Source organism: Megalops cyprinoides, chromosome 3 (assembly GCF_013368585.1).
Source record: "Megalops cyprinoides isolate fMegCyp1 chromosome 3, fMegCyp1.pri, whole genome shotgun sequence".
NCBI classification, from domain to species: domain Eukaryota; kingdom Metazoa; phylum Chordata; class Actinopteri; order Elopiformes; family Megalopidae; genus Megalops; species Megalops cyprinoides.
Genome location: NC_050585.1, coordinates 46,509,235 through 46,527,425, shown reverse-complemented (window position 1 = coordinate 46,527,425; position 18,191 = coordinate 46,509,235). Strand labels below are relative to the sequence as shown.

The 18,191-nt window shown below is 48.8% G+C and overlaps 1 protein-coding gene across 6 annotated transcripts in view; it reads left to right on the top strand.

Annotated features, from left to right (window-relative positions):
* The window catches only part of dbn1 (drebrin 1), a 63,169-nt gene that overhangs the window by 39,216 nt on the left and 5,762 nt on the right, over positions 1–18,191 (top strand). For 3 of the 6 annotated variants that reach the window (XM_036523334.1, XM_036523331.1, XM_036523330.1), the window contains exons 2-11: positions 3,099–3,154; positions 5,260–5,372; positions 6,645–6,728; positions 9,366–9,512; positions 10,896–10,973; positions 12,372–12,523; positions 12,675–12,732; positions 13,332–13,385; positions 14,127–14,241; positions 15,658–15,783. In XM_036523334.1, coding sequence (XP_036379227.1) covers positions 3,099–3,154; positions 5,260–5,372; positions 6,645–6,728; positions 9,366–9,512; positions 10,896–10,973; positions 12,372–12,523; positions 12,675–12,732; positions 13,332–13,385; positions 14,127–14,241; positions 15,658–15,783 — 983 coding nt within the window. The remainder of the gene's footprint in view (positions 1–3,098; positions 3,155–5,259; positions 5,373–6,644; positions 6,729–9,365; positions 9,513–10,895; positions 10,974–12,371; positions 12,524–12,674; positions 12,733–13,331; positions 13,386–14,126; positions 14,242–15,657; positions 15,784–18,191) is intronic. The other 3 variants (XM_036523333.1, XM_036523332.1, XM_036523329.1) reach the window with 2 other exon arrangements.

The window sequence follows — 18,191 nt, the reverse complement described above, 5'->3', positions numbered from 1 at the left end:
AGTGTATGTAGTAAGTATATGAACTGATGATGAAAAAAGCTTTCTTGGGCCTTAAATAATGTATCAGGCCAAAGGACAGTGAGGCCGGGTTTGTGTTCTTATGTGCAGTGAAATGTGAGGACTCAGCAGAAAGGTACAACGGGACGGGCCAAGGCACAGCTGTGCTGGAGGGGAGAGAACCAGAGCTTTTCCTTTGTCTGTGTTTTTCAACTCTGAATCAGAGCTCTCATTAGCAATGAGCTGCGAAACGTTTATTACTGTCATTTAGACTTGACCCCTTGTCATGTCACTTCTCCTCCCAAGTCAAGCACCTGAAGATGTATTCTTTCATTTTTCTTTAAAGTCAAAAAGAATGTGCGAACATTCAGCTTTGGTTGTTTGCAGTAACCACAAGTCAGTCAATCAATCACTCAATCAATCAGAAAGTGAATCAGACAGAATTAAATTTGTAAGTGTGATTGATAGAAGTTTACAGTTAAATGATTGATATAGCATAGATGTTTTTACTCAGAATGACTAAATGTGTCATCATAACTGAATCATGTCTGTCGGAAGCTGGATTAAGGACAGAATGAAACCATAGACAAGTAAACATTAACATTATAAATTAGGACGGTGCCAAATGTGCAGAGAACTGTGGACAGGATACTAGACTGACAATGAACAACTGAAAAAACAGTTACTATCTAACCAGTGGAAAACAGAACACTGAAACATTACAAGTTACATTACACACATCCGTAATAGCAGAAATGATCTTAACTGAATCATAGCATGAGCCAAAAGCAATAATATTGAAAGTCTCAGGTGGAATAAGGTTCATTTAGGTAGCAAAGCTGGTTGACGAGGAGACCTTAAATGCCCTCTGTGAGCAAGCCAGAGGTGACAAATTGTAAGGAAAAACTCGACCCTAGTTATAAGAATTAGCTGCTGAGTCAATTCTCAAAGACCTCTTCAATAATTGAATCAAGCAGCAGGATGTTGAACATGATTCATTTCTTTATACCTCTTGGTGGGGCCATTCATAAAGCATTAATATGATGTTATATTGACCATTTCTTTTAAACTGACATGGTTGAAGCTCAGTAAGGTGAAGTCAACTGTAGCCTTTTACAGAGACACCAAAGTACTGCCTGCATCTCTGTATTCAGTTTTGTTAAGTTTGATCTAGTCCTTCTTCAGTAAATATAATGGCAGGAATTTTAGATGACAAGAATATGCCTTGATTGTGGCACAATATATAATCTCGACGTGACAGACAGCAGCAGTGAAGACATGTTGTCTGGTTTTGTGCTTCTCTGGTGATGCTGATGATCAGGCTGTGGGAGTCAAGAAAACTGCAAATACAAACACCCCAGATCCACCGGTCGCTCATGTGTCATGAAGATGAACGTTAGCTGAAGGAGATTACACCCCCTGCGTCTGTTCGTCATACATTCACAGCCTAATCTCATTGACCTTCCTCTTGAACCTTTGTCTTTTTTGCCGCAACACCGAAAGCGAATTGCCTGGCCGCCTCATCCGCTTCCCATTTAGGAGCTGTCAGAGGTTGACAATTCGGCCTCGTAAAAAGGGGGCCGCCGTCCTTTTCACCTTGCGCCGGCGGGCTCTGCCTATGATTCAGGGCCAGCTCCGATCTGCCTCCCCCACCCCACCCACCCCCCGCACCCTCGCCGGTCGGGTCCCTTTGCCGGGAGCGTGGCAGCTGCCATATTGACTCACGTCCCGGAACCGAAAGAGGGGAGTCTGGGCAAGGGGAAGGGGTCTGTCGCGGCACTCGACCGCTCTCTTTCGGCATGTGTGCAACCAGTGCCGGCTGGCTTCTCCCTCCATCTGCGGAGGTCCTCCTGCTTTGCTCTGTCGCTTGCAAGACGCCCCTCCCTCCTGTTTGTCTTGCCTCCTCACCATTGTTTGTGTTTTAACCGCATTTCCCCCTACCCCCACCCCACCCCCTGTTCGGTTCTGTAGAGTTCTGCTAATGACTAAATCCGGATGGTGCCCCCATCCTTCCACACCCCCTCCTTCGCTCCCTTCTCCTGTCCCTCCCAACGGCTGCGGTAGAATAGAAAGGACGATGGCAGAACAGTGGCGAGCCGCTGCCAAGCAAATAGCTTCAGAAGAATTCTGGCAGAGAGTCCATTCCGGCCTCCGTCACCGTCTCTGTTTAATTAAAGACGACCGGCTTCGACGCCACCGCGATTGGCAGCATCTGAGGTTTGGATGGTTATAGTAAATTCAAAAAAAAAAAAAAAATCCTCCATCTCGAGCAGATCTGTCAGGGTTCTCCCAATCTGCTGCTCCGCTGAGTGGGAGGCAGACAGGCTGTGACGCAGGCTCACCTCTCCTTGCTCGGCATAGGTTTCTCCCGCTGTGTTAGGGTGCAACAAAGCTGTGTTGACACAGTCTGCCGCGGCAAACAAGCCGGGGCCGGCCTCAGACCCCCGCGAGCAAACACCACCCTCCACAAATTGAAAAGATACAACAGAGGAGGTGCTTCTGGAAATCTCACCCGCTCGGCCACGAGACAAAGCGGGCTCCTGCTGGGAATTGTGGGTAACGTCCCCCTAACTGTGCGACCTCCTCTCTCCCGTCCCCAGGCAGAGAGCGAAATGCGCAGGGGACTTCACTGCTCTCAATTGGCTTTCAGAAGAAAGCTGCACAAACCCCTTTGGAAGCCACGCGGAGAGGGAAAGAGTGCTGGTCGGAAAGAATTCCCTGGCTGGCAATGAAATAAAAATTAAATAGGGCCCTTGCTTTGTCTGCAGAACGAAGCACGCAGTAATGAATAATGTCTTTCCTCAGAGCTAAAAAACTCGCTAAAAGCTTGACCTCAGCATGTAACATTGGCTGTATGTGTGTTCGGGTTCACCTCAGAAAGAGGGCAACAGCTTGCTGTAATTTAGCGACGACTTGTCTGAGGGAGTCTGCGCCACATCCTCGGGGTTATAATTTTTTGTTCCAGCGACTTGAGTAGGAGAGCACTTGTGAATGGAAAAGGACTGCTCTCGCAGATGTATGCGTGTGTGTTTTTTTTTTTAAGAAGTGTAAGAGTGTTCTTCAGGTATCTCTTTCTAACAACATCTCTCCTTCCCCCACAGGGCCCTCTACACATATGAAGGCGACAGCAATGATCTGACACTGGCATCTTCGGGAGGTAAGCTCCGGCACCTTTTCCCCCTGTACTGCTGGGCCTTATTACTGTTTTGCCAGGGACGCCTAAATTGTCGGCGTGGTTTTCCTTTGAAAGCATTCTGCCTTGATGACACGAATAGAAAAGGGTGAGAGAAAAAGCCTGTAATTTCGGAATAACGTTTCATTGCTGGGAGCTTGAAGCCACGGCGAAGGGCATTATTTATTAGCTCTAAGGCCCCCATTAAAGCTGACAAGCGCTGTTGATGACGTTATCGGCAGCGTTCGGGGCCCATGGGAGCCGCCGTGGTGTGCTGGAGCTTTTTGTCATCGCTGCACAGCAATTACTGTATAACAGAGTTCATTTTTTGCACCCCCGATTATATAAATATGATACATAAATATGAATATGCTGAAGAGGTATACGTAAGAAAGGTTGCTGTTGATGTGAATATAGGGGTACCTGTCTTTGGCTGGGAGTTCCATGAAGGGCTCTCATCTGGCCTCGGGGTCGAGCTTGATGCACCCCTTCCCATTACGACAGCATAAACAGGGAAAGGAGACAGGGGGGAGCAGGGGTGGAAGAGGGATGCTGTGAACAGCTGACATGGAAAGGAAGTGGTAAGTGGGATTTTTTTGAACTGTGAATGGGAACTGTTAGTGTCAGTTTGGTTAATTGTGTAGACATTACCTCAACAATTCTGAGTCTTCTTTTGGAACTTCAAGTGAGACAAAATGACAAATGGTGATACTGCCTTTTATTTAACCATGAAAAATAATTCTAGATTTATTATTTTAATTAAGCTGTTTTTTCGCTTCAGCGTTCGATTTTAATGAGGGAGGTGAGAGAATCGTTACTGTGACTATCATTGTGGCTTTTGCTGCGGGATGTTCTCTGTAGTGAACGCCATTCCCCCTCAGCGAAAAGTGGGCTTCCCACAAAGTGACCAATGTCTGAGACACTCTGACACTTTCAGGGAGAATGCCTGATAGAATTGAGGGGAAGCAGACGCTGAATGTGACAGTTTGACTGACAGGCCTGGGTGCTGCAGTCGGACTGTAACAAGATAAGTCTGAGGGGAACAGTCTGACTCTGGCAGCTTTCCATTATTACAATATTCATTTGTCGAGCAAACCCTCGTACTCAGAATGACATGTACAGTACCAGTCAAAAGTTTAGACACACCTCATTAAGATAGTGGGGAACTTACATTCAAAGACATGTTGATCTAAAGACTTATGCTTAAATTCTGGAATTCTGTTTCTTAGACAAATATAAATAGTGAAGTTGATGCCTATGTATGAATTCCCTTGCAAAAAGGAAAAAAATTCAAGAGTCTAAAATATAAGATTTGATTTGTTTAACACTTTTTTGTTGACTGCATAATTCACCAATTCATAATTCATTATATTGTAGTTTTGATGTTTTTACTATTATTCTAAAATGTGGAAAATAGTAATAATAGAAAAAATAAAAACCCCTCTATGAGTAGGTGTGTCCAAGCCTTTGACTGGTACTGTACTTCAGCTTACATTTTTTTCTTACTGTTGTATCCATTTATACATCAGCATATATTTACAGTTCAAACAATTAAGGTTAACTATCATAATCAAGGGTGCCACAACAGTGGCCCATCCGGGATTGGAACCCACAACCTTGTGGTCACATTGGTGTAGCCACTGTGCCACGCTTCTGTAGGCTGGCAGTAACATGGGCCGGTGTGGGAGTGTGACATGTGCCTTTGGGAGTGTTCTCCTGTGAAGGACACAGCTGCGTGTGAGGCTCACTTATCCACTCAGCCACCCACAAAGGCCTTTCATGTGATTGCTTTGATTGTGTGTATACCTTTAATCTGCCGGGACCGCGGCTCCACCCCAGTGTGGAAATTGTGTCATTCCTTCAATCAGCCGTCTGTGGAAATGTGCTGGCGGGGGTGGGGGGTTGATGGGGGTGCGTTTTCACCACACGCTCCTTGCTCTTTCCTCAAATGGCAAATGCTTTAGCGCAGGTGGGGTTACGGGCTAGGGTTAGGGGGTGGAGGTTGGGGGTGGGGGGGATGTGAGGACAGGTCATGTGTGAGGGGGTGTGGGGTGCGGCGTTTCACCTCTCCTCCTTTTTGTCACTGACAGATGGGGGCCTGTCGGAGATTGCCGGAACCTTCGACAACACCTGCGTCATGTACGGCTTCTGCAGCCTGAAGGAGCCCACCGCTGCCCTTCCCCGCTACATCCTCATCAACTGGGTGAGTCACGTCGCTGGTTGCCGCTTTCCCCTGCACCGCAGCTGATCAGATTGCCCCCCCCCCCCCCCCCCCCGTGTCTGTCACCGCCTCCTTGGACGTGGCGTTCCCATGGTTCCCCCTATAGCATGCGTGCGTTCGTCCTGTTTGACCGCTGAAGTCATCGGTCGATGATTGGTCCTCCTGCTGGCTGTGGCAAGGCAAGACAACTAAATTACTGCAGTAGGAAAAAACTATTTTCACAGAACGAAAGCATCATACTGGGTGTCACGCGCACACACACACACACACACACACACACACACACACCACCCTCCGTCTAACACTGAGAAAACTGTTGAGTGGTGCTTGGATGAATTTGGAGTTTTCTGGAGTGTTACTGTTCAGAATATCAGAAACCGGATCAGGCTAAAAGCATATTCAGATATGCGATATGGCAGCATTATAAATACGAACTCTATTAATATATCTAGTTATTATTCCTTTCCCTTCCTACGTCCACACAGTCAGCGTGAAGTGCTGTATTATTTTTGTCTGCTGCTTTGAAATCACCTCAGAGTTCCGGCGGTTTGCCTGAATGCCTGAGTTTGCAGTCCAGCCACAGTAATTTAAGATGAGGAAATTTAGAAACAAATCTAAAGCTTTGCATAAAGGAGAGTGCCTCCCTTACATTGACCACCAATTCCATGGTTTATTGTTATGGTGTTCAGCTGCGTATCCATTAATCAGCTTGCAGAAGAAATCCAATTACTATAGCTGCGGTACTCTACCATTATTTTGCCAGCTTGGCTGTGTTTTCACTGGCAGCTGTGGCACTTTTTCCATTTCTGTATTATGAAGATAATTTCTCATTAAAACACTCATAGCTCTGCAGGTACTCTACAATATTGAGACTCTTATTTGTTACTGGTGTTTCAATACATTATTTAGCAGACACTCTTACCCAGAGCAACTTACATAGATTACAGTTCTTTACATTTACAGTTCTTTTATCCATTTATACATCTATACATCTGGATATTTACTAAGGCAATTGTGGGTTAAGTACCTTGCCCAAGGGTACAGCAGCAGCGCCCCAGTGGGGAATCAAACCGGCAACCTTTCGGTTACAAGTGCTGCTCCTTAACCACTATGCTAGGCTGCCACACATATATTTCTTATGGATCATTGTGGATAAGGATAATGGATATGGATCATAAGAAACAGGTTATACAAAGGCAGTACGTTAACTGGCTCCGTCTTGTAACTGCGGTATTGTCCTCTCTCTGTGCCCAGGTTGGCGAGGATGTGCCTGATGCCAGGAAGTGCGCCTGTGCCAGCCACGTGGCGACCATCGCTGAGTTTTTCCAGGTCAGTGAGGTAAAAACGTCCATCTTTTTTTACATTTCCTGTGGCATCAAGGTCTAATCTAATCCTGATGTTTTCCCCCATAGGCCAGATTCCATGTGCTGTCGCCAGAGAGAGAGAGAGAGAGAGCCAGACAGACATGTCTCGTGTTAATCTCTGTCATTCAGGACGGTCAAATTCATAGATTCGTTACATTAAATTTCATTATTGGCATTTAGTAGACGCTCTTATCCAGACAGACTTTCATAGGTTATAGTTTTTACATGTTATCCATTTATACAGGTGGATATTTACTGAGGAAATTCTGGTTTCAGTGACTTGCCCAAGGGTACAACAGCAGTGCCCTAGCAGACAATCAAACTAGCAACCTTTCGGTTACAAGTCCTGCTCCTTAACCACTATGATACACCGTCGCCCCATCAGGGATTCATCAGCATTGCATTGCTGGATTTCAGAAAAGCTTGCGGTGGCCAACAGAATATAAATTCGGCCCCGAGCTGTGGACGCTAGTGATTCCCGCAGGAGCCCGTGGGCGGATGGACGGCGGAGCGTGGGGGGGAGGGACGGGCTGATGAATGGAGAGAAAGCGGAAGATGTTACCTGACAGCCAGCGACGTGCGGTCGGACGTGCTTGTGCGTATGACTAATGCAGCGCTCACTGGGTTATTGTGTCAGAGGAGCCTGATGGTAGTAGCGAATTGAATGGCACCCACTCAGCCCTTCATGTGCGGCGTCTCCTGGATGCGGGCGCGTGGGAGACACTCCGCGAAAAGCCTTCCCTCTGCGACAGAGAGGCGGAGAGAGAGGAGGTCAGCGCTCCGATTGTGTCTGGCGCGCGGCTAGCTGTCGGCGGGATCCTGGGGCGCCGCGGCGGATTGATCCGGTATCTTGCATCTCTCTCGTTATTGAAACCGCTCTTGTAAGTCGTGTTTGCTTTGCTGATCCATGTACTTGAGTGAGGCTTCATGAAGACCGGACTGCTGTGACGTGTTGGGCCAGGCTGTTATTTCCCTCACCTCCAGCAGTGGACACTGTAATGTTTATCCGCGTTTGGAATTAATTCTTGAACGCACAGAGGTTTTCGACCAGGACGACTCCTGCCCCAGGGGTACATTGCAGGGTTGTATAGGACAATTGAGATCAGGATAAATGCTGACAGATGATAATAAGACTGATGGGGCAAACATTCAAGAGTGGCACTTGAGTTAAAGTCTTAGGCCGTCAAGGGTAAAATCCCACCAAGGTCAGACAAACAACTACCAGCTACAAGAACACATTCTTCGGAACTGGTGTTTGTGTTTACAGCAAGTCAGAAAGTCAGAATGTCAGAACTTTCTAATGCACTTTCTGCTGCTCCTCGTTCAGCGATCAGCTCTGGCCCAGGACAGAGAGGCCACTTTCTGTGCTCTGACTTTGTAATGCGCTCTATTGGTTGCAGTGTTGATGACTCCTCTCCTCTCTGCAATTCTGTCTGTCTGATGCAGTGTTACTGATTCCTCTCCTCTGTAAATTTCTCTGTCTGTTACGTTGTTAATGACACCTGTCTGTAACGCTCTGTTAATGAAGCCTTCCCTCTGTAATTCTCTCTATGGCAGTGTTAATGACTTCTCTTAGTAATGCTCTCTGTCTGTTGCAGTGTCAGTGACTCTTCTCGTCTGCAATGCTCTCTCTGTCTGTGACAGTGTTAGTGACCGCTCTCTGTAACTCTCTCTGTGTGCCGCAGTGTTAATGACCCCTCTCTGTAACGCTCTGTATCTGCGGCAGTGTTAATGACCCCTGTCTTTAACTCTCTCTGTCTGCGGCAGTGTTAATGACCCCTCTCTGTAACGCTCTGTATCTGCCGCAGTGTTAATGACCCCTCTCTGTAACGCTCTGTATCTGCGGCAGTGTTAATGACCCCTCTCTGTAACTCTCTCTGTCTGCGGCAGTGTTAATGACCCCTCTCTGTAATGCTCTGTATCTGCCGCAGTGTTAATGACCCCTCTCTGTAACGCTCTGTATCTGCGGCAGTGTTAATGACCCCTCTCTATAACTCTCTCTGTCTGCGGCAGTGTTAATGACCCCTCTCTGTAACGCTCTGTATCTGCCGCAGTGTTAATGACCCCTCTCTGTAACGCTCTGTATCTGCGGCAGTGTTAATGACCCCTCTCTGTAACGCTCTGTATCTGCCGCAGTGTTAATGACCCCTCTCTGTAACGCTCTGTATCTGCCGCAGTGTTAATGACCCCTCTCTGTAACGCTCTGTATCTGCGGCAGTGTTAATGACCCCTCTCTATAACTCTCTCTGTCTGCGGCAGTGTTAATGACCCCTCTCTGTAACGCTCTGTATCTGCCGCAGTGTTAATGACCCCTCTCTGTAACGCTCTGTATCTGCGGCAGTGTTAATGACCCCTCTCTATAACTCTCTCTGTCTGCGGCAGTGTTAATGACCCCTCTCTGTAACGCTCTGTATCTGCTGCAGTGTTAATGACAGCTCTCTGGGTGCAGCCATACGCTCCTCCACGCAGCGCCCCCCGTGGGTACACATTCCACCCGGGCCCGGGGAAATTTTGTGCTCAGCGGACAGTAGCGGTCGCCTTTCGGCAGGGGCGCTCTCTCGAATGGCCTTTAATAGGAGGTAATTTACTGCGTCCCCACTCTGCCCCGCAGGGAGTTGACGTCATCATCAATGCCAGCAGCGCGGAGGACATCGAGCCCTCCGCCATCGGGCAGCGGCTGACCAATGGCACGGTTCCGGTGGCCAGCCCGGTCCTCAGCCGGCTGAGAATGAGAGACGAGGAGCACGGCGAGAATGTGGTACGCGATTGGTGGGAGAAGTACAGCCTTGAGACACACCTGATTAAGATAATGGGAAACATGCATTCAAAGACATTTTGATCTCGAGATTTATGCTTAAATGCTTGAAATTTGTCTGTTAGACAAATATAAGTAAGTTGATGTCTATGTATGAATTTCTTTCTAAAACATTTTTAATCTTAATATTTTTGGCTACTTTGAAAAATCTAAAATATAAGATAGTTTTGGTTTGTTTAACACTTGTTTTTTGGTCGGTGCATAATTCCATTTGTGTTATTCCGTAGTTTTGGTCTCTTTACTATCATTCTATGTGGACAATAGTAAAAATAAAGAAGAACTCTTCTATAAGTAGGTGTGTCCAAACTTTTGACTGGTACTGTATTTGGGATTGTCTGGAGGGTTAGTAGAGCAGAGCTTAAATTGAATTGGCTGTAAAGTTGCTCCATCACATTGATATTGGCAGCAAGACAGGTTGTGGGGCTGTGCATGCTCTGAGTGGCATTATTAAGTTTAACCTTTGAAAAAGTAGCCATTTTTGATGAAGTACATTGTGCATGTAGAATGGTGCATACTGCTCTGATATAATCAGAATCCTTCCTCTTGCCATCCAGTGCTTCTGAACAGCTTCCAGTGAATCTGAAATCACGCTTGGGAGCTGGGAGTTTGAGAAAGATCTAGGTTTCGGTTGAACCTGCCGAGGTGCCAGTTAGTTGAGACAGATGAGCACAAGCCAAGGAAAAGCGGGCTTTAACTAATGTATACAGAGATTTTGGGGAGAGATTTCGACACATCCAGTGCGGCAGGGCGTCACAAACAGCCAGCCGTTATCAAGCCTGAGCCGGTCCTGCTTTCTCATTTGTCATTTAAATTCTAATCTGCGCATCCGCTCGGCTGTATGGATTAACTGGCAAGACGCCCTGACATTACTGAGCAAGCCACCCCTGTTCCTTGGGATGTTTGAGATTCGCTAAAAGGCGAGATAGAAGGGAGATGCACATTACATTACATTCATTTGGCGGACACTCTTATTCAGAGTGACTTCCAGCACAAAAGAACAGAAGTGTATCCATTCAAGTTGAATGAGCAACAGTATCAGACCAGGCTAACAACACCCTTAGACCAGTGAGAGTGAGCATAACACTGTTCGAGCCCTACCACAAGTTAATTTGCCCAATCTGACTAGACAAGGACAGCCAAGTGTACTACCATACATCAGTCACTAGATCACACACGTATAGATAAATGTGAGGATGTGTTGAGGAGCCGTCACAGTCTCAGAGTGTCACAGCCTCCCCCCCCCCCCCCCCCCCACAGAAACCTCTCTCCCTGTTCTGGCACCGGGACCCCGTGACTAATTGCGTCTCCCTTCCTCCCCCCTGACAGGGCACCAGCTACCAGAAGACGAATGCGGAGATCGAAATGAAGAAAATCAATAGAGAGGAGTTCTGGGAGCAAGCCAAGGTAGAAATTTGATTCCGGCTGTTGGCGGTGAAGGGCAGGTGACCCGGGCAAGGGCTTGGGGGTGGGATGGGGGATGGGCTGAGCACCGCCAGATCACTGTGGAGGGTCTCTGTGAAAGGCGCTGTGTCCCAAATATGTATATTTACAAGCAAAACGCATGTTTTTGCTCAGTTTTAGAGCCGGTGATTAGCTAATGTAAGGGGCACCTTCCTCCTGTCTCATCAAGCATTCTGCATGAGTCTCAAGGCATTCGATGCATCAAACTCCTGGCATTGTGCCTTTAGCTTCCCCTCCTGCTGCGAGCCCTATAGACAGCACAGAGCTCCACTTTGGTCCTACGAGTAGCTAGTCCTACATCCCTACCCTTAATCTGTGCTGATGTGCAACTTCCGTTTGCTCTGAGTCACGACAACAGCAGCTCCGTCAGCCCCCCTGATAAAATATTCGTGCCCTTAGCTGACTGAGGTAATGGTGCGGTAAGTCTGCACACAAGACGCTGTGAGTGCAAGGGCTTTCATTGTGAATAAGAGCACATGCGTGTTGGTTTAAGTGGTTTTTGGAGTGTCCGGGCGGAGAGGGTCAGACAACCCTTGGGGCTGGAATGGCATTGGGGGAAACAAACATCCCTCACAGTCCCTGGGTGGGGTTCATTCACGTTTACATTTACATTTACATTTTCATTTACATTTATTTGGCGGACGCTTTTATTCCGAAATGACTTGAGGCAGAGTTCAACTCAACACAAAGTTCACCTGTGTGGCTGTGGAGCCAGACCCCACCTTTGCGGCGGGACCGCTCTGCCCGGCTGGCGGAGAGAGACCGCGCCGCTCGTTCGCACATACACCTGGCGGTCGCATGGCGATCAGCGGGGCAGCCCACAGGTACACACCTCGCCTCCAGATGGCTCTTTTTTCCCAGGGATCACGTCGCGAGTGCGAGCGATCTTCAAAAAGCCCAATTGCTCATCCCGCCTTATCTCGGAAAAGTGACTTCAAAAGCGCCGGTCCCGACCGTTCGTGGCTGTTTTCTTATCGGCATTCCCTTTCGGTCCCGGCCGCACCTTTCGCGGCGGCCCTGGCGCATACTAATGAGGGGGAGGCTTGGTGAGTGGGCGGGACAGCGCGGAGAGTGCGGATATCTGCATTCCTGCTGCTCGGCGAGATATGAGTTTTTTAAAAAAAAGGGCTGCAGAAGACCCAAATGCAAACCTCAAACAGTAATGATAAACCGAGCTCCAGCCATTTAAAACTGGCAGGGCTGCAGCGTGCCAGTGTCACAGCTGAGGCCTGTGAGAAGGAAGAAATGGGCTTATGATAGATGTGTGCATCTATTTTCTGTCTTATGATGGTATGTACCACACTTCCCAACACCCCCCCCTCCCGCCCCCTCTGTCGTCAGCGCGAGGAGGAGATGCGCAAGGAGGAGGAGCGGAAGAAGGCGGCGGAGGAGCGGCAGAAGTTCGAGGAGGAGCGGATGGAGCTGGAGCGCAAGGAGCAGGAGGAGAGGGAAAAGAGGTACCGCGAGAGGGAGCAACAGATCGAGGAGCACAGGTAACCGGGGGCTCGACAGGAGCCTTCCTAGCGCCATCCCATGACCACCCCTCCCCACTCCCCGCCCCCTGTCCTCCCACTCTCCCCACCCCCCAGGTGTAACCTGACACTCCTTTATCCTTGTGCCCCCCCCCCCCCCTTCCCCATGTAGGAAGAAGCTCCAGGACGAAGAGGAGGCCAGAGAGAGGACGAGAAACCAGACCCTCATTGTAAGAGAACCCCCCCGTCGCGTTGGGATACTGCTGACCTTGAACGAGAGAGCCTGAGATTTAACTCACGGCTACCGTCAGGAGAACTTCAATGAGCTGTTTAATGAAGTATTGATGTCTGTTTTACGGTCAATGACACTGCTTAATCCAATCCAGAACGTGTCTCATTAATTGTGCTTCATCGCTAAACGCCGCCTGCTCTTTAATCAGATGTCATGAAAATGCAAAGCGCATGATCAAACATCTGTGCTTCCTCACCATGTCCCAAAAATGAGAAGGAAAACTCATACTGAACAAACAGCACAAAGGCTAAAGCACTTTCACTTCCCTTAGGTTAAAAACAACGCATCTCTTCCAAGAACATGTACAAGCAGAGGTTACGTGTGATAAAGATTAGGAAGTAAATGTTATTGCTTAGGAGTTTTCACATGTCATAAAATGGCAGATGGAATTTTTTTCATGTTCTGTACTATTTGTAGAAAGTCATGTGCCAGAGTATCTAATTTGAAGGCACACATATTGTGGAAAAGATGTTCTTTGGTGCCCCCTGTTGGTAATAAAGAGGGAAGCAAGTTAAGTAATGCTCTCGCTCTCTGCAGACAGTGGAGAGCTGTGAAGACAGTGCTCAGGACAAAAGGGAGTCAGAAGTGGAGGTGGGTTACTCTGGAGATCATCCACAAGGGGGCGTTGGAGGTCTACAAAACTGTGGTTGGCCAGCGCTATTATTTTTCCTGATGTTTGTTCTGCCTCATGAGTGTGTGTATTCACTGCTTTGCTGAATCAGCTGCATTACCTCGCCATCTTTTCTTTTACAGTACTTTCAAGTTAGTTTTGCATAAATTTTCAGATTATATGATCTTTTTTTGTAGATCAGGGTTAACATGTGACTTGAGTGCTGTACTAGACCTCCATCAGTACACACCTCTCTCATCTGTTGTGTTATTTATGGACATCCTTACAATAAGTAGGACTTATTAGGTTGTGTGTGTGTGTGTGTGTGGCTGAAAGTGTAATAGTTTTGTGTAAAAGTGTAAAAATCTGGCTCAGTATATTCCTGAGGTAGAGGGACCTGGCTGTGTGTGGGATGTGGGCTGAGTGAGTGTGTGTGGAAGTGAGTGTGTGGGGGGATGGTATGTGTGGAAACGAGTGTGTGTGTGGTGGTGGTGGGGGGGGGGGGTGTGGAAGTGAGTGCGTGGGGGGGATGGTGTGTGTGGAAATGAGTGTGTGTGGGGGGGGATAGTGTGTGTGGAAATGAGTATGTGTGTGTGTGAGGGGGGGGGGGGGGGGGTGTGGAAGTGAGTGTGTGGGTGGGATGGTGTGTGTGGAAATGAGTGGGGGGGGGGTGTGTACATGCGCCCGCCTGCGACTCAGGCTGTGTGGATGTGTGTTGACAGGAGGCGGCGGCCATCATTGCCCAGCGTTCGGAAAACCCGAGGGATTTCTTCAAGCAGAAGGAGCGTGCCGTGGCCAGCGGAGTGGACAGCTCCCCTGTGCCCACCCAGAGGACTGGTAAGACTGCAGAGCCCGAGGGTGTGTGTGTGTATGTGTGTGTGTGTGTGTGTGTGTGTGTGTGTGTGTGTGTGTGTGTGTGTGTGGGTGGGTGGGGTGGTGGGTTAGTAAGTCATCTGTTCACCCGGAAGATGTTTTTATAATGAACAGTCAAAGGCTTGAGGAAGATTTTCCTGCCTCAGAACGCATCAGAATCCATCCAGAGTCCCCCGCTGGGAATTCCTGAAGGGGATTGGGCTCATGGGGATGGAGGAAGTGCACTCTGATTGGGTCAGATATCTCGAGGGACGACGCCTACTTTTGGTCTGGCCTCAGACAGCAGAAGAATTTCAAGACAACAGCGAGAGCACAGTGCTGAGGGTGTGTCCCGTAACACTGTGTGGAAATTGAACTGAACCTGATTCAGCCATTTCCAGGGTGAAGAGCTCGTCACGCAGAGCCTGCTGGGAAATGTAGTCTTCCTCTGACTGCGGACTGTGCCCATTCTGACGCTTTCCCAGCAGTGCTGTGGCTCGGAGGACTCTGCTGGTCGCCTGCAGAGCGCGTCTCGGCAGGGTCTGTGTTGTGTGCACATTGTGGAGAAACCTGTGTGAGCGTCCATTTCGTGAGCAAACTGCTTCTGTGTCCATGGCGATCGCCTATGTGTCCGTGACTGCGATATCAAACAAGGCCCACAGACCATTCCCACAAATTGGCCGACCGCAAATCTGATTGTCCGAGGATCATTTTAACCCCCTGTCTCCTGCCCCTGAAACGTTACAGACGGTTTGAGAAAAAAGATGCGCAGAGATCTTTGTTCACTGCAGAACTGCTATGCCTGTGCTTTAGGGTGTCTCCGAGACTCCTCTGACCTCTCTCTCTCCTCTCTTTTTCTCTCTTTGCTGTGCGTCCATATTTGTCTTCCCCTCTCCCTTCACTCGCCCCCTTTTCACCTATGCTGTCCTCTAATTTTCCCCTTGATGCTTCTACTCTCTCCATCACTGATCTTCACACTAATGGATTCCTGGACTCCCATGCAACCATCTCTGTTTCTCACTGTTCCTCCTCAAACTTTGTGATTCTCATCCCGGCTCTGCCGTCCTGTCGCCCCCGGGCTCTCCGCCTGTTTCTTTCATTTCCTGCCTCTGTCTCTCCTCATCTTTTCACATCCTCCATGTGTGCACATTTGTGTGTGTGTGTGTATTTGTTTGTGTGTGTTTGTGTATGTGTGTGTGCATGTGTGTGTGTGTATGTGTGCGTGTGTGTGTGTGTGTGTGTGTTTGTGTGTGTGTGTGTGTGTGTGTGTGTGTGTGTGCGTGTGTGTTTTTGTGTGTGTGTGTGTGTGTGTGTGTGTGTGTGCGTGTGTTTGTGTGTGTATGTGCGTGTGTGTGTGTGTGTGTGTGTGTTGCGTCCTGGGCTCTGTCCTCTGTCCCCCAGGCCGCTTGGACAGCCCATTCTTCAAGCTGCAGCACAGCAGTCCTCCTGAGCCCAGCCTGCCCCCAACTCGCACCCCACCGGTGTCGCCCTCCCAACCCCACGTCCGACAGCAGCCAGGTACACCTGGTAGGTACTGGACTGCCCCTTCTGGCAGGAGGGGTGAACTGCAGAGAACGGCTTCACTGTGCTGCAGTGTAGCCAAACCCCTTGCATAGTCTTCCACTGCTACAGCGAAACTTAGCCCCCACCACCACCTCCACCCCAACCCACCCCACCACCCTCCTTCCTGTAGCCTTGACCTCAAGCCATCCCACAAACTGCTGCAGCTAAATTTGGATTTCAGAAAGCTCCCTAAAATATTTTAGAGGAGAAGTAAGAGGCCTGGATGTTGGTGTAGCTAAATTGGACTTTTTTGGAAACTTATCGGGTAGAAATGTGGACTAGAACCCTCTCTGTGATGGCAGCATTTACCCGACCCCAGCCCTCATCAGTCCTTCTGATGCAGTAGCATCATCTATTTTTCTGATGGCAGGCCTGGATGAAAGCCTCTCCCACTTCAGCTGCTGTTGAGCCTGGTTATGAGTAACATTCAGGCTCTCCATGGGGGGGCGCCAGAGCTCTCTTCTTTTTCCTGTCATACTGAACCTCCACACTAACTCACTAACATGCTGTTTCTGGTGCTTTCCATACACAACCCTCTCAGCAGTTTTTGTATCTGCAGCGTGAAATCTTATTTAACCGGTATCCCATGGGGCTGTGCGCCTTTTCCCGAAACACAGGAGGGAGCGCGTGTCAGAGGCGGGCGATTTCCGGCCCGGAGAGACAGAGTGAGGGCCCGGCCCAGGGGCCCGTTCAGAGACGGAGGAGAGAATAACCACCCCCCCAGCCCCCCCCCCGCCCCAGCCCTGGCTCCTGGCGCTCAGAGAGACAGAGAGAGAGAGAAAGAGAGAGAGAGAGAGAAAACACCCCCCCTTGTGAACCCCGCTTAGTGATCTCCCATAAAGCACTTCTCTTTATTCCCATGCTTCTCGCGGCGGGCCGGCCACCCCGTGTCTCTGACCCGTGAGTGTCTGTGCTGTCACGCGTGGTGTGGCCTTGATCTCCGCACACACCCCCGCCCACCGCCCCCCCACCGGCCTGTGTGATGTGCCCTGTGTTCTGCGTATGTTCCCTGCGCCGCGGAGCCCTCACTTTAATGTGTTTTGTGATCAGGGACGCAGCCAGCGGCTCCGTGGGATGGGTTCCGCCACATGCAGTTTCTTCATGCTTTTATGTCTGACGTCGCCTGTCAGAGTGTATTTCTCCGGCAGCTGCTCTTCTCTGAAAGATGCTGGCTGGCCTGCTTCAGGATTTGTAATTGGGGAAGTGCTGATTCCTGCAGTTTTTGGGGTCACAGTGACCTCCTCCAGGCTGAGTATTCTCACAGATTTGCATTTAGCTGGGAACCCTTCCCCAGGTGGACGCTGCTGTTTGCGCTCGCTGTAACTAAAACCATTTATTGCGGCGTTTCGTCATTCACCATCAGAAAGTTCCTCGTTCCTTGTCTCTTGTGATTTGTGGTGTCTCCATCGGTCATTGGTGCTCAGTGAAATATATTGCCATTTCTGAAGTGTCGTTGTGCGGATAGTACCTCTGAACTGCTGAGTTATATTTTTTCTCATGTGTTTGTCCAATCTTTAGTGTGTGAAACCTGTGAGGTAACCACTGTTGTGTTTTGATGTGGAATAAATTAGTCAGCTTCTGGATTTGCTCTCTTCACACCCATGTCCTTCTCTGGTATTTACCCCTGTGAAAGGGTGATGGCTCAACTGTTACATTGAGATCTTGGGATTCCAATCCAGTCTGTGTCACAGCAGACTGTTTGGGAATCCTTTGGTCTCCTCTGAAGTTATTGTTATCAAAATATACAGTTCCCTTCATATTTAGTCAAACTTCTAATTTAATAGTAACAAAAACGGGATAAACCAGAAAAAATTTTATTGCTTATCCTGGATAAAAATTGTTAAAAAAAAGGTTTTATAGGGAGGCTCCCGAGTGGTTCAGCCAGTAAAAGTGCAAGGCTGTGCCCTGCAGCTTGGGTTCAACCCCAGCCGTGTCACTAACAATGACCAGGAGCTCACAGCGGCATCCTGTAGCCCATTAGCTACTCCTGCTGGTCAGTCTGGCGCCCACATGCTGCCTGCATAAAACTGCATTTGAAGTGTTCTCCTCTGACTCATGTCTGCGCAAGCCTGACTGCGGTGTGTAAAGAAGTGGTGGCTGACACCACATGTTTCTGAGGAAGCCATGTGTTTGTCTCACCCTCCCAGACTGTTGGTGCGGGTTTCAGCGATGACACAACCGGGCATTCCAAATTAAAACAAGTACACGTCGATATGTATCGTGTGTACCTCTTTGTCATTTATGTTTTTTGTTCCTATTTAGACAGGGGTGTGAACAAATATGGAGGGCTATTAAATGCGATTCAAAGATTTGTGCATTTTAAACAGCAGTCCTTGGCTGGTACAGTGTTGGAGGACTGCACTGGGCATGCC